We start from the raw sequence: 15,866 nt of genomic DNA on the forward strand, positions 1-15,866 counted from the left end.
AGAATATAGGTACAAAAAAGCCTTTATTTGTGCTTACCTCTTGGAGCACAAAACACCACATTGTGCCCTATGACCAAAGGGCACAACAATAGAGGGCACACATACCATTTTAGTTGATGCATTGTTGCTATTAGTCTATAGGCAAATATATTGGTACTCTTTGGCCTCAAAGGGTACATATAATTTATTATGTGCAGTGCTCATATTTTTTATAGTGATTGGGGGTGTTTGAAGAAAGAATATTATTATACAAAATAGGTGGGTCTGTGTGAGATCTCCTTTGCAAAATAATAATTAGACTAGTTTTATTAAGGAGCAAGGGAGGGAATGGGCCAGCACCAGCAGCTACTGATGAGTGGTGTAGTGTTAGTTGTGCCGACACTCCAAGGCCGATTCTAGGAGGATCCTCGTTGGATCCTCTTTATGAGGATCTTGGGAATCTTTTAATCACATTCGTTTATCGTACATCATACGGTCAGAAATCATTGTAATTTTTTATATTTAAAATTGAATACAAACAGTACCTGACAAAAACTAGTCACACAATGTACAATAAACGGATGAGGTTGGAGGATCCTCGGGATCCTCTTTCAGGGCGACTCTAGTTCTCGAGAGACTTCTCAGTGCGTTTGGAATATGAGACGGAACACTATGTGTTATTGAATGATTGTAAAGACAATTGAATTTTGTTTATCTAATTGTATAATGACATTGTTGTTCTGTCTCGTGTCCCAAACATAGTTAATTAATATTATAATTTTTTTAGTCTAATAATGTATTTATTACGTAAAGAATAGTTTACATAATGTGGGTAATTAATATATGTTTACATATAGAGAACTATTTATTAGCACTAAAAAAAATCTCGTTCTGCACTCCTCACAATGTGCTTTTCTTTCTAATTATAAAATGTTTAGAGTGCAAAATGAAATTTGTAGAGTGCCAATAACAATTCTCTATTAATATAGCACTTATACAAAATGTATCTACATTGACATGCTTAATGGTCTATATATACATATCAATAATAAATAGGGATGTGATATTCACACACCCCTTGTTAATTTATATTATTTGATCTTTTTAATTTCAGTCGATCCGACAGCTGCAAATTAAGAGGGTGTGTATAAAGTAAAAAATAGTGTGGATAGCATACCCCTAATAAATAATATATATGTATGCATGAATTGAAATGGAGCCATTTCGATGTGATTTTGGATTTGGGAATTTGTTGTGATAATCTCTTTTCCTTTGCAAATTGAATAAAGCAAGCAGGAAAAACCAAGTTTCTAAAAGACATTAGACGTTAATCGGGCGGCGGGTTGGGGCTTAACACTTAGATGGTTAGGTGGGGTCTAAGTAGGTGCCTAGGCAGACTAGGCGAATTTAAGTAAATCTACTATATTTCATGTAAATAAGTGTCTATTTATACTTAAAATATATGTAATTTCATCATAAACTACAAAATAGAATGACATATATATTATGAAGTATTGGAACATATTGAAAACATGGGTAACAAGCATATAATGTGTGTTCATTTAAGTATTCAACAAGTCTCTTACAATTTATTGAAACAAATAAAATGCAAAATGAAAATTATCTATTTTCTGTCTAATTGAGTCATAACCTAAGTTGGTGCCTAGGCAAGTTAGGATGGGCTAGGCACTTGTCTAGGCGGACGCCTTAGCAGGTCTACGTGCTATTTCTTAATTTTTAAACGTCTAAGCATTAATTGGGAGCACCTAGGCGGGACCTAAACGGCTCTTTTTGTTCTCCATTAGCTAAAGCTAGTTTGGCCCAAAACGCAAAAGCATACAAAATCTCGTGGTCAATGTGTAATATTACAAAACCAAGCGTATTTATTTTATATTTGTAATAAGTGGACTTGTGTGGATCACTCATTTTCCATCCATCCATCAGATTATTATTATTATTTTGTTTATTTATCAAGCGCCCGCCGACTTTGTTTGTCTCTCTGCTGTCTCTGTTTGCACTGCTCATTTCATATCTTTCCAATTTCGTTGTTGTTGTAGCTTGTAGCTAGAACTTAGACGACTGTCCGTCCGTTTATCATTTTACTCGCTGCTTGTATTATTATTTATTACCAATTCACGCAACGCAATTGTTTGTTTGTGTTAGAACTTAGACGACGACCACTTAAAATTCATTTTATTTTATTTTATTCCATTACCTTTACTTTACCTTTTGAGGGAGAGAGAGAGAGAGAAATCGAAGTCGAAGGAAGGATCATCAAATCGATCATTCAACACCCACCGGAGGAGAAGGAGAAACCACCACCACCTCTGCATTAAGAAGATCTGCGGCGGCTGTTTGCCCCAGAAGTCTCCCCAAAAGCGAGTGCCTCTGGGTGTCGTGTCGGTGACTTCCATTTCTTTTCTTTTTTTCAGATAAGATGATGGTTAGGAATGTGGTGATGGTCATGTTGTTTGTAACGGTGATTGCTCCCATTATTCTTTACACTGATCGCCTTGCCTCCATCTCCATCCAGGCCTCTTCCTCCTCCTCCTCCTCCTGTAAGTCTGTCATCTAACAACTTCTTCTTCTTCTTCTTCTAATCCCTAAATCCCTGTGCTGCTCCTTTTCTTTTCTCTGCAGCTGGAGACGACGACTTCTTTGAAGATGTTACAGCCTTTGTAAGTTGTTCCCTATTTCTTTTCGATCTCAATGACCTCTTTCTCGTTGGTTGTGTTAATGTCTTCGAATTTTTGAAATTTCTTCACAGCCTGCAAATTCTGCTCGTACTACTGCCCGTCTAAATCTGCTTCCTCAGGTTTATCTCTAATTACTTTCCCTTCTTCCTTTTCTAGCACCACACACATTCACACAATTGACACGTGAGCGCGCACGAAAGAAAAATTTCCATGCATGAAGGACTCGACTTTCAGATCTTTATTTATGCTTTTTGTTTCTTGTGCATAGGAATCATCCACAACCACAAGGCTTAAAGAACCAGTAGGAGTCGTATATTCCGACGACTCCACTGATTCATTACCAGAGACAAAGGGGACCTCCGCCCACCCCAATCACTCTCTTCAACATCAAGGTTATCATCATTTATTTTACTCCTCAACTGAGTGCCTGCCTGCCTGCCTGCCTTCCCCTTTTTTAATTTCTGTGATTTCTTCTTTATAATTAGAGGATCTCCATTTACTTCTTCTTAGATGGGCATTCAGTCGACTCCATGGAGCATGTATCAGCTAGAGTGTTATCTACCACCACTGACCCAGATCTGTCTCAAACAGATAACCCCATCAGACAGGTCACTCAAACGCTTGAGCAAGGAAATCAGTTTCTGTCCGAGTTGGATGCCAAAATAGGAGTTTCTGAGCAAAATGATGATGATGCCTCTCGGACAAGGGTATCGATTCTTCCATTTCCCTTTAGACCAATGCTATTCCTGGCTCACTATTTAGAAATGATTGTCCTTTTTCAAACTTCTAATTGCCAAATGTGAATGTTTTATGCAACAAATAGAATCCATTTCTTGTACCAACTCGTTTTTGAATTTCCTTTCTACTTGGAATTAGATGATATATTGATTCATGCTTCCTGCTTCTCTCTTCTTTCTGTCTCTGCTTCTTCTTTCAGGAAACAAAACCAGAACAACAATCCACTCAAACCTCCAGCAAGGTTGATCGAAGAAGACCCACAAAAACTATGACTGCAAAACAAAACGATGAAACGGCTATTCCAGATGTCCGGGTACGACATCTTAGAGACCAGCTTATCAGGGCAAAGGTTTACCTATCTCTTCCAGCCACAAGAAACAACCCCCATTTCACAAGGGAGATTCGGCTGCGGATAAAAGAAGTTCAAAAAGCTCTTGGGGATGCAAGCAAGGATTCTGACCTCCCAAGGAAGTATGTTTTCTCTTAAAATAAATTAGCACTGCTAGCTGACCCAAGTCTGTTGTTCCTTTTTTGACATGAATATGTTGTTGATATCCTTATTAGTTCCCTGTTTAGAATGTAACATTTATCTTTTTATATTTCTACTCCCACCTAAAACTCCCTTTTCTTGTTTTGTTTAATTTATCCGTAACAATTATTGCTATTAATACAGCGCCTACGATAAGTTGAAGGCAATGGAACAGACATTGACTAAAGGAGAGCAGATTCAAGATGACTGCGCTGCTATGGTGAAAAAGCTTCGGGCTATGCTCCATTCAATGGAAGAGCAACTCCGGGTGCACAAGAAGCAGACTTTGTTCTTGACGCAACTAACAGCAAAAACACTTCCAAGGGGACTTCACTGTCTTCCGTTGCGCCTTACCACTGAATACTATACCTTAAATTCTTCTCAGCAGAAGTTTCCCAATCAAGAGAAATTAGAAGATCCCCGGATGTACCATTATGCATTATTCTCGGACAATGTATTGGCTACAGCGGTGGTTGTAAACTCAACTGTCACCCATGCTAAGGTATCGATGTAGAGAGATTCTCATGTTCTTTCTGTTGTCCTGCTTGCAAGTAAATAAAAATATTAAGAACAATTAAGTAAAAAGAGCCTTAGAGTACCAATCAAGAAACTATCGTCCATGTCTAGGACCTTTTCTTTTGGTTGACATCTTTAACTGACTACCCTGCTTCGACCATTGACAGGACCCTGCAAACCATGTTTTTCACATTGTCACTGACAGGCTCAATTATGCTGCTATGAGAATGTGGTTTTTGGTAAATCCACCGGGCAAGGCCACTATTCAGGTTCAAAGCATTGAAGAATTTTCATGGTTGAATTCGAGTTACAGTCCAGTTCTGAAGCAGTTGGGTTCTGCATCCATGATAGATTATTACTTTAGGACTCATCGGACCAATTCTGATTCAAACTTGAAGTTTCGAAACCCAAAGTACTTGTCTATCCTGAACCATCTCCGCTTTTACCTTCCGGAGATCTTCCCGAAGCTCAACAAAGTTCTATTCTTGGATGATGACGTAGTTGTGCAGAAGGATCTTACTGCGGTATGGTCCCTTGACTTGAAGGGAAATGTTAATGGTGCTGTGGAGACTTGTGGAGAAAGCTTCCATCGCTTTGATCGGTATCTTAACTTTTCAAATCCTCTAATCTCAAAGAATTTTGATGCCCATGCTTGCGGATGGGCATATGGAATGAATATATTTGATTTGAAGGAATGGAAGAAGCAAAACATCACAGAAGTGTACCACGGATGGCAGAAGCTGGTAAGAAAAATGGTTTCATATTTTTTTTTCTTGGAAATATAAAATGATTGACTTGACGATTTAAATTTTGTTGACATTTTAATACATGTGTGTGTGCAACATGAATCGATGGATGTTTGTGTAAACTGTTAGGATAACATCTCTCTTCTTACACAGAGATTTGGATCTGTAGAGACTGGATTAGCATTTATTAGACCAATATTTTCATATCTCTAAGATCTCTTGTTTGTTGCCCCCTCCAGCATTCACTAATATGAAAGCTATACTTTAGTGACTTGAATTAAATTGTTCCCAAGTCTGAACGTAAGATTTTGTGCACAGAATCATGATAGACAACTGTGGAAGTTGGGAACGCTACCACCTGGTCTCATAACGTTTTGGAAACGCACATACCCACTGGATCGCTCCTGGCATGTGTTGGGCCTTGGTTATAACCCTAGTGTTAACCGGAAGGAAATTGATCGAGCAGCTGTTATACACTACAACGGCAACATGAAACCGTGGCTTGAGATAGGCATACCGAAATACCGAAATTACTGGGCAAAGTTTGTTGACTATGATCAAATGTACATGCGGGAGTGCAACATCAATCCATAGAATGGCTCGCGTGGTAATTTTGAAGTGTTTTGGACAATTTGCTATAAAATGCGACAGGTTTGCCTTTGTTTCTTGGGAGGATTATTTATTTATTTTTGGTTCTAAAGCAACAGCTTTCAGGCTATTCTTTCTGTACACATCTTGATTTTTCTTTTCCCCTTTATCGGTTTCATTTGCTCCTGACTAGGTATTTCATGTTGAGTGCGAATACATATCTGGAGAAATCGCATGCACTTGTAAAGTATTGATCTTTTCAGCACCGCCATATTATATAATATATATTTAGCCCTTGTATTTCTCTCTCTCTCTGTCTGGTAGTGCTGCTGTATAGTGCACATAGAGAGAGAGAGCAGGGAAACTTGTTTTATTAGTTTGATTGTATATTACTCGTATTAAAATTGTAACAATATCAATATGGTAGCTTTTTAAATTTAGAGAGGTGAGCGGTTGGTGTTGTGGCGATCCTTTTCACTAAGGTTTTTTAGTCAAAATGATTCTGAGATTTGCATAACACATCATATTGGTCCTTGAAATTGAAAATCAAAATGGTTCATGAGATTGTTCACCATCTATTATTTTGGTTGTTTCATTAAAAACTTCGTTAAGTGTTCCCGAGCCTTTGGCTGAAAGTTTGGATAATTTTCAAAGCTTCGTAACTCAATCGTTTCTTAACCAAAATCGATCAATAATATATCAAAATGAAGATAGGAAAGTGTAGAACAAGATTATACTTATTTGGAAGCCCAATGTTTGCTGGAGATGGTTGGAAAATAGCTTTAAAGGTGACTGGTCGGTGGGAAAAATAGAAAACTCACGGGAAACTAGGTAAACTTTAAATGTTCATAACTTTTTCAATACTCAACGAAATCGAATAATTCAAAAACGAAAATCATACTTCTTGACAAGACGAAGAGAATGGTACCTTTCTCGATGGTTAAATCGTCGTGATTTGGCCGGAAAATGACTCGAAAGTGTTTAACTAATAATCGAGGATGAAATTGAAACGTTGTGTTGGATTTGGACCCAGCAAGTGACAGGCTGTGTTGAAACTTGAAGAGGCTGAACCGGATGGAAGTAATCGCGATTGATCATGTGTAGGTGGATGTTGTGTTAGGAATGTCCGTACTACAAGATAGAGAATGCTCAAGGTAAAGTAGAAACTGCACACAAAGAATTTATGTGGTTCGGCAATTTATGCCTATGTCCACCAAACAAGGATCAATCTTCACTATGTGAAAAAAATGAGTACAACAAGAGTAGTCTTACCAAGCCAAAGACAAGGCTTGATGGATACAATAAAGTATGACAAACACTTTCTCTCACTCTAAACTTTACTCACACAATGTGTAATGGAACACTCTCACTCTCACTCTTAGAGTGGAACTCTAGCTTTGGACTTGATCCCTTGCTACTCACACTTAGTTCTTAATTGGTTACTTCACTATAACATCACACCCATATTTATAGGTAAGGGTTTGGCATTCTACTAATTTCTAGTGTATTCTTCAAACTTCTAGCATAGATAATTCTAGACTAGCAACAAAATTGTAGCTTCTAGATCTTTCCATTTGCAACCAAGGAAGCTAGTACTCTCTAGCTTCTTCCATCAACTTAATAACATGCTAGAATTGTCTAGCATGCTATAGCCACCTCTCTTGCTTACTAGAATAATCTAGAACATTGATCATGGGCTGGACCATATACCAACAATTTCCCCCTCCAGTCCATAAGGGAGGAATTCCGATCATGACTCCAAGTTACCTGGAGTCCATCCCAGCAGCCTTAATGCAGAATTCCAACTTTGATTTTGTGACTACCTTTGTCAACATGTCTGAAGAATTATTATCGGTATGAATCTTCTTCAGCCGTAGCAACTTGTTCTCGATAGCATCTTTAATCCAGTGATAATGAATATCAATGTGCTTAATGCATGAATGATATGTAGTGTTCTTGCTCAAATCCAAAGCACTCTGACTATCACAATAAACGCCATAATCACTTTGCTTCAAACCCAACTCTTGAAGAAACCGCTTCAGCCATAACAACTCTTTGCATGCTTCTGTAGCGGCTATGTATTCAGCCTCGGTTGTGGACAAGGCAACACACTTTTGCAACTTGGATTGCCAAGACACGGCTCCCCCTGCAAAAGTAAACAAATACCCAGACGTAGATTTTCTACCATCCAGGTCACCTCTCATGTCAACATCTATAAATCCTTTCAAGATTGGTTTAGACCCACCAAAGCACAAGCACATCTTAGAAGTCCCCTTCAAATATCTGAGAATCCACTTAACAGTTTCCCAATGGTCTTTCCCTGGATTAGAGAGAAACCTGCTCACCACACCTACTGCATGAGCAATATCTGGCTGTGTACACACCATTGCATACATGATACTTCCTACTACTGAAGAGTAAGGAACAACTGCCATTTTCTCCTTTTCTTCATATGTTTTTAGAGACGACTCTTTGCTCAACTTGATATGATTGGCTAAAGGTGAGCTTACCGATTTGGCTGCTTTCATGTTGAACCTTTCAAGCACCCGTTCAACATATTTTTCTTGTGACAGCCACAACTTCTTGGATTTTCTATCATGAATTATCTCCATGCCCAAAATCTGCTTGGCTGGCCCTAAATCCTTCATGTCAAAGGACTTAGATAACTCTTCTTTGAGCTTTTTAATCATAGAAGCATCTTAACCGACAATCAACATGTCATCAGCATAAAGCAATAAAATGATGAATTTACCTCCAGAAAATTGTTTGATATAGACACAAGAGTCAGCATGAGTTATCTTGTACCCATTACTCACCATGAATAAGTTGAACTTCTTATTCCACTGTCTCGGAGCCTGCTTAAGACCATATAAGCTTTTCTTGAGCTTGCACACCAAAGTTTCTTTACCTTTGACTTCAAAGCATTTGGGTTGCTCCATATATATCTCCTCTTCTAAGTTGCCGTGGAGAAATGCAGTTTTAACGTCTAACTGCTCGAGCTCAAGATCCATGCTTGCTACAATACCAAGGATAACTCGAATGGAAGTCATCTTCATCACCGGTGAGAAAATCTCATCAAAGTCAACTCCTTTCTTTTGACCAAAACCTTTGACAACCAAACGAGCCTTGTACCTTGTCATGTTGTCATCCCTTTTCAATTTGAACACCCACTTGTTTTTCAACGCTTTTCTGCCCTTTGGAAGCTCTACTAGCTCATAGGTATCATTCTTTAATAAGGAATCCATCTCTAACTTCATTGCCTTCATCCATTTATCACTGTCGTTATGAGCTCTAGCCTCCTCATAAGTTTCAGGCTCTCCATAATTAGTTAACATGATATACTTTGATGAAGAATACTTGGTAGACGGTCTTCGACTTCTGCTGGATCTTCTTACCTGATCTTTATTCTCTTGCGGGGCTGGAGGCTCCCTCTGATTGGGTTCTCTTTGAATCTGCTCTTCTTGACTAGGCACCCCCTGATCAGCAATCTCATGGTCTGGCACATCTTGATCAGGCTTCCCCTGATCAACATTATCTGGTTCTGCAGGCACTTCATTGGCAGCTGCTTCAGGGATGTCACCATGACTTTCTTCATCTGAAGCTAATGAATCAACTCATTTGACTGCGCCATCTGGTTGTGCCTCTTTATCCGAATCCCCAATTGTTTGATCTTCATAAAAGACCACGTCTCTACTTCGAATAAACTTCTTTTGGTATGGGTCCCATAATTTGTAACCAAAACCTTCACCGCCATAACCAAGAAAGATGCACAGTGTAGCTTTGTAGTCTAATTTTGATCTCTGCTCTTTGGGCACATGCACAAAAGCTTTGCAACCAAACACCTTCAGATGAAAGTAAGACACATCATTACCAGTCCATACTCTCTCTGGAACATCAAGACCTAATGGTACTGATGGAGATCGGTTGATCAAATAGCAGGCTGTCCTTACAACTTCACCCCAAAACTGCTTAGATAACTTTGCAGTCTTCAGCATACACCTGACTTTCTCCATGATGGTTATGTTCATTCTTTTAGCAACACCGTTATGTTGTGGAGTTCCAGGAACTGTCTTCTCATGGCGTATGCCATGTTTCGCACAATACTCTCTAAACTGGTAAGATGTGTACTCGCCACCGTTGTAGCTACGAAGGCACTTGAGAGGTTTCCCAGTTTCCCTCTCCACCCTGGCATAGAACTCCTGAAATGTCTGAAACACCTAGTCTTTGGATTTTAACAAAAACACCCAGACCTTTCGTGAAACATCATCAATATAAGTAACAAAATATTTATTTCTTTCAAGTGACTCGACTTCCATGGGACCACACACATCTGAATAAACAAGATCTAACAAATTTCCTTTCTTTGTAGATGGAACAGAAAAACTAATTCTTCTTTGTTTTCTGAATAAACAGTGCTCACAAGAGTTTAACGACGTACCTTTGGCAAAGGGAATGTGAGACTTCTTTGCCAAAACTTGTAGGCCTTTCTCGCTCATGTGGCCTAGCCTCTTATGCCACAAGTCTATAGATGAGTCCTCCACAACATTCAACTCATCTTTCAAAACTTTGGCATTTGACCGGTACAACGTACAACAAAGTCGTGCTCTTGCTACCACCATTAAGCCTTTAGTAAGCTTCAATTTTCCTTCGCCAATATGGTGATAATAACCTTGTCGATCAAGGGTACCGATGGATATCAGATTGAGACGTATATCAGAAATATGTCTCACATCTTTCAATATCAACTGGCATCTGAGATTAGTTCTTAGGCAAATATCACCAATTCCAAGTATTTTGGAATAGCTTTCATTCCCTATCTTCACTATGCCAAAGTTACCTTCTTTGTATGTACTAAAGAACTCCCGTTTGGACGTAGCATGAAAGAAAGCTCCATTGTCAAAGATCCATTCAATGTCTCTGTCAGAGTTGCCCATATGCAGACATTCACCAACAGACAACATTTCTGGTACATCACCACATATGACAGCAGTGGTATTGCCAGTATCATCTTTCTTCTGATTGTTTCCTTCCATTTGCTCTCTCTTCCAAACTCGACAATTTTTCTTCATATGGCCTTTTTTGCCACAATGGTGGCATGCACCCTTGAACCTTGATTTGGATCAGCTAGGACTCCTGCCATGACCTCTAGGTCCTCTACTCTTGCTTCTTTCGCGATTTTCTATGACAAATACTTGGCTGCTATCTGTGCCTGAAGTCTTTCTCCTTGTTTCTTCATTGAGCAAGTTATTTTTAACATTATTAAGAGTAAGAACACCAATAGGAGCAGAGTTACTTACACTCACCACAAAGGTCTCCCAACTGTCTGGTAAGGATCCAAGTAGCAATAGCGCTTGCAGCTCGTCCTCAATCGTCATTTTCATAGTAGCCAACTGGTTGATGATATTTTGGAAATTGTTCAAGTGTTCTGCTACACTTAAACCATCATTGTACTTCACATTGATGAGCTCTTTGATCAAGAAGGCTTTCTTGGCTGGGGTCTTCTTCTCGAACAATGACTTAAGCTTCATCCAAAACTCGCGGGCATTGGTTTCATTAAACACATGGTGAAAGACACTATCGTCCACGCATTGTCTAATTGTGCCAATAGCCTTGCGATTCATCTTCTTCCACTCGGCATCGGACATGCTCTCGGGCTTAGCGGCATCTCCTTCAATTGGCTCATGCAGATCCTTGCAATAGAGAATGTCTTCCATCCTTGGCTTCCATGTTACCCAATTGGAGTTGGTGAGTTTGATCATAGTGCCACTTCCTTCCATCTCGTAGTAGTACGAGCCAACCGGGCTCTGATACCACTTGTTAGGAATGTCGGTACTACAAGATAGAGAATGCTCAAGGTAAAGTAGAAACTGGATACAAAGAATTTATGTGGTTCGGCAATTTATGCCTATGTCCACCAAACAAGGATCAATCTTCATTATATGAAAAAAATGAGTACAACAAGAGTAGTCTTACCAAGCCAAAGACAAGGTTTGATGGATACAAGAAAGTATAACAAACACTTTCTATCACTCTAAACTTCACTCACACAATGTGTAGTGGAACATTCTCACTCTCACTCTTGGAGTGGAGCAGTTTTGGACTTGATCCTTTGCTACTCACACTTAGTTCTTAATTGGTTACTTCACTACAACATCACACCCATATGTATAGGTGAGGGTTTGGCATTCTACTAGTTTCTAGTGTATTCTTCAAATCTCTAGCATAGATAATTCTAGACTAGCCACAAAATTGTAGCTTCTAGATCTTTCCATTTGCAACCAAGGAAGCTAGTACTCTCTAGCTTCTTCCATCAACTTAATAACATGCTAGAATTGTCTAGCATGCTCCAGCCACCTCTCTTGCTTACTAGAATAATCTAGAACATTGATCATGGGCTGGACCATATACCAACATGTTGTAGTCGGGTGGTCAGGCCATCCATGATCCATCCTAGTCCCTCCTAGACAGTGGACAGAAATCAGTGACGTTCATCTGTCCATCCTGGACAGTCGGTTACTATCTCTAACCAAAATAGGGGGATACTGATATTGATAGAAGAAATATATACATAAGAAATGGTAAATTCCACAAAATTATCTCAATTACGGTTTAATCACAATCTCATAACTCATGTTTTAAATATTTCAATTTTATACATTAACTTATGAATTCATTGCAATGTTAGACATCTGTTAAATTTCTATCAATTTGATTGTTAAATGATAATGTGGTAGGATGCAGGCCCACTCATTCCCAATTGAAATAAAAAATTAATTAATTGTTAACTTTTTATATAACAATTCAAATGAAAAAAAAAAACCTCTCTTTCCTCAAATTTTTCGAATTCCCCAAATCGCCTCGACTACCCTTCTCCTCCCCTCATTGCTAACTACCCTCCCAAAGACCTGCACCATCCACCCACCAATCCTTATCAGCCATCCTCATCATTCTTCTCCTCAACCACCTCTTCCTTTCCCCTACCTCCACTTTTCAACTCCTTCAAAAAAATCACTAATGTCATTGACCTCACTTTCATCAACGACGCCCAACTTGATCCAGCCATTCGCCTCACAATTGACACCAACTAGTTCGCCATCCGCTGTGTCTTCTACCCAACAAAAATTCCCATGAAACCCACCTCCAACTCTTCTTCCGTCGCCACCTTCACCACCTCTGTTGTCTTCTCTGTCCTCCCGGAAATTAAATCGAGCCTGGGATTTGGCCTCTGCTTCATCCTCTCCAACTCCACCTCGCCGCTCAAAGCCCTCGCCAGCCAATACTTTGGCCGCTTCACCAACGCCATCATCCCATTCGTCGCAGCGTTGCTCGCCGCACGGGTCAAAACCCAGAATTTAACGACCCATTTAGTCACATCGAAATTGACGGTGCCGATTGAGCCGTCGGCTAAGGCCTGGCAGAAATCGAAGAGGCCGTCAAATATTGGGCAGTCCTCGCCGACGTTGAAATGTTTGAGGTGACGGGGGTGACTGAGGTGAGGAAGTCAGTGTGGAAGAACTGCATTTCTTTCTGGCAAGAGCATTTCCATTTGCAACAATTCCTGCAAGAGCATTTCCATTTGGCTGTTTATAAGGACCACAGAGGTACAAATGAGGGAGTAAGTGGAGGACGACGGGGGACGACAGGTGTTTTGGGGAGAAAAAAGGAAGATAATTTTTTAATTAATTTTAATTGTTAAATAAAAAATTAATAAATTAATAATAATTAATAAATTTTTACTCTAGTTGGGGAATGAGTGGCCTCCAGTTCTGCCATGTCATCATTTAACAGCTAAATTGACAGAAAATTTAACGAATATCTGACATTGCAATGAATTCATAAGTTGCGGTATGAATTGCAATATTTAAAACATGAGGTATGAGATTGTGATTTGACTCATAGCTAAGGTAGTTTTGTGTAACTTATCCAGGGTGAAATGATGCAGGATGATCTATTTGTAACAACTCTTAGGCCATCTCCAACCGAAGAGCCCTCTGGCCATTCAAGATATTAATATTTTAATGAGCAGTACAGAGTTATAATTTCCTCCATCTCCAACTGAGGGTCAAAAGGCTAGAGGGCTCGTTTTATCACTGTTACAAAAACCCATCTCCAACCGAGGGCCAAAGGGCTATAGTATGAAATGTGAAGAATTGAAATAAAATGATGTAAGACAGTATGAAATGGTGAAAAAAAAAGTATGTGAGAAATGGTGTAGGAAAAAATTAGAAATTAAAAAAAAATCCAAAAAAAGAAAAAAAGAAAAAAGTGGGCTGTTAAGAAAAAAACAAAAAAAAATGGGCTGACACAAAAAATTGAAGGCCCTAAAGTGGGCTGAAATAACAAAAACACAAAAAGGGAACCGGGCTGGGCAAGTGAAAAGAAAAAAAAATCAAAGTGGGTTGGCCAGCAGGCTAGTTGGTTGGCTGAAAATGGCCAGACCTCTGGCCCGTTCAGATTTCATCAGGGCCACGAGCCTTCTGGCCTAGCCCTCGATTGGAGACGGTTTTCGGGTTATTTTTTGCCCTGTGGCCCTTTGGACCCTTCGGTTGAAGAGGACCTTAGTTTGAAGAAATGCATCGTTCGTCAAGAGCCCAACCCTCAAACTCATAACTTGGCAAGCCTATTTTTGGCCAAGCAACTCAAGTCAACTTGTAAGGAGTTAAACTACTATCCATTGCGTTTTCTGCTATGTGGACCTTCTTTTGCGGTTCATTAGGTCATCTCTTACCCAAAGGGCTAAGTATACCCCGTCCAGAATTATAACCCTGCAAAAATTAATTGTAAATGAACAATGCCAGTCTATATTTACATATCATCTCCAATTGAAATGGGCTAAACATAGCCCTCAATAATTTATTATTTTAAAAAATAAAAATAATTTATTCTTTCTAAGTTTGTTCTTTAACTTATTGGTATCGTTACATGTTGGTATTGTTACATATTGTTTAAGTTTCATGTTGGTATTGTTACATATTTTATTAAATATTTTAATACTACTTGCATGTTAACAACTTAGACATTAAGAGAGGGTGTGTATGAAAAGAGTGTTTGAGATGAATAGAATGTGAAAAATTAGAATAAAATGAAGTAAGATAGTTTGTAAGCGTGAAAAAATGTGAGAAATGGTGTACAAATGCCATATGTATTTTTATGGAAAAATTAGATTTTAAATATTTTTTTTATTTAAATTCTGTCTGGAAATAAAAAAAACAAAAAAAAAACCCAACAGCTAGCTAATGTTAGCGCGCTAGAGGGTGACAGATGGGCACCAACAAATGGGTTGAGAAGGTGGCTGGAAGAGGCCAGCCTGATAGCCAAAAGGCCATCATTTGGCTTGGTGGTTTTCACACATTTTTTGCCCAGCCTTCCATTGGAGTTGAGTCTTTTTTTTTTTTTTACCAAAACGGGCTAAAAATGGCCTATAGCCTTTTAGCCATGTCTAGCTCCAACTGAATGGGCTATGTTTAACCCCCGTCCAGATTATAGCCATGCAAGAAATTAATTTTTAATTAACAATGTTAGGTCATAGTTATATATCATCTCCAACCAAATGGGCTATTTTTTAGCTCCCTCAATAATTTATTATTTAAGTTTGTTCTTTAATTTATTGGATAATTGAATTAAACTACCATATTAAATAATATTTTCGAACATATTTTGAATGTCACTAGTCACTCTAATGAATAAGCTTTCGGACATATTTTGAGTGCCACTTGAAGATGTGGCCATTTGAAAATTATTGAAAAAATCAAAGAAAAGGTTATTGGAAAAGGTAAGAGATGAGGTGTGTATGAAAAGAGTATTTGAAGTATATAGAATGTGAATCATTAAAATAAAATGAGGTAAGATAGTATGGAATGGTGAAAATGATGTGAGAAATGGTGTAGAAATGTCTTAGGTATTTATAGAAAAAAAAAATTAGAATTTTTTTTTAATTTGTCTTAAAAAAAATCCAACTGGGCCCAACTGAAAAGGCTGACTGGATTTTGCCTCAGTGGGTCCCAAGATTTTTTTACCCAGACCTCCATTGCAAATGGATTTTGTGTCAAAAAGGTTATCCTTTGGCATATGACC

The 15,866-nt window shown here is 38.7% G+C and overlaps 1 protein-coding gene across 2 annotated transcripts; it reads left to right on the forward strand.

Moving 5' to 3' along the window:
* Nucleotides 1–1,894: 1,894 nt before the first annotated feature.
* LOC103446839 (probable galacturonosyltransferase 4) lies at nt 1,895–6,232 on the forward strand. 2 transcript variants are annotated; one of them, XR_530954.4, is made up of 10 exons: nt 1,895–2,537; nt 2,620–2,657; nt 2,747–2,794; nt 2,944–3,067; nt 3,186–3,382; nt 3,613–3,884; nt 4,087–4,444; nt 4,626–5,201; nt 5,523–5,855; nt 5,986–6,232. XR_530954.4 is itself a non-coding variant. In XM_008385992.4 (9 exons), exons 1-9 carry the CDS (start codon nt 2,417–2,419, stop codon nt 5,796–5,798), a joined length of 2,010 nt encoding a protein of 669 aa, XP_008384214.3. In that variant the 5' UTR covers nt 1,895–2,416; the 3' UTR covers nt 5,799–6,232. The 2 variants fall into 2 exon arrangements, 1 of the variants encoding a protein (XP_008384214.3); XM_008385992.4 differs by having other exon boundaries at nt 5,523–6,232.
* The last annotated feature ends 9,634 nt before the right edge of the window (nt 6,233–15,866 follow it).

Source organism: Malus domestica, chromosome 10 (genome assembly GCF_042453785.1).
Source record: "Malus domestica chromosome 10, GDT2T_hap1".
NCBI classification, from domain to species: Eukaryota; Viridiplantae; Streptophyta; class Magnoliopsida; order Rosales; family Rosaceae; genus Malus; species Malus domestica.

What these genes read in the sequence shown, in the direction of transcription:
- LOC103446839 (XM_008385992.4), top strand. Translation starts at nt 2,417, where the DNA reads ATGATGGTTAGGAATGTGGTGATGGTCATGTTGTTTGTAACGGTGATT. An exon ending in TCACTCTCTTCAACATCAAG is followed by an intron (nt 3,068 to 3,185) that starts GTTATCATCATT and finishes ACTTCTTCTTAG; the next exon opens with ATGGGCATTCAGTCGACTCC. An exon ending in ATGATGCCTCTCGGACAAGG is followed by an intron (nt 3,383 to 3,612) that starts GTATCGATTCTT and finishes TTCTTCTTTCAG; the next exon opens with GAAACAAAACCAGAACAACA.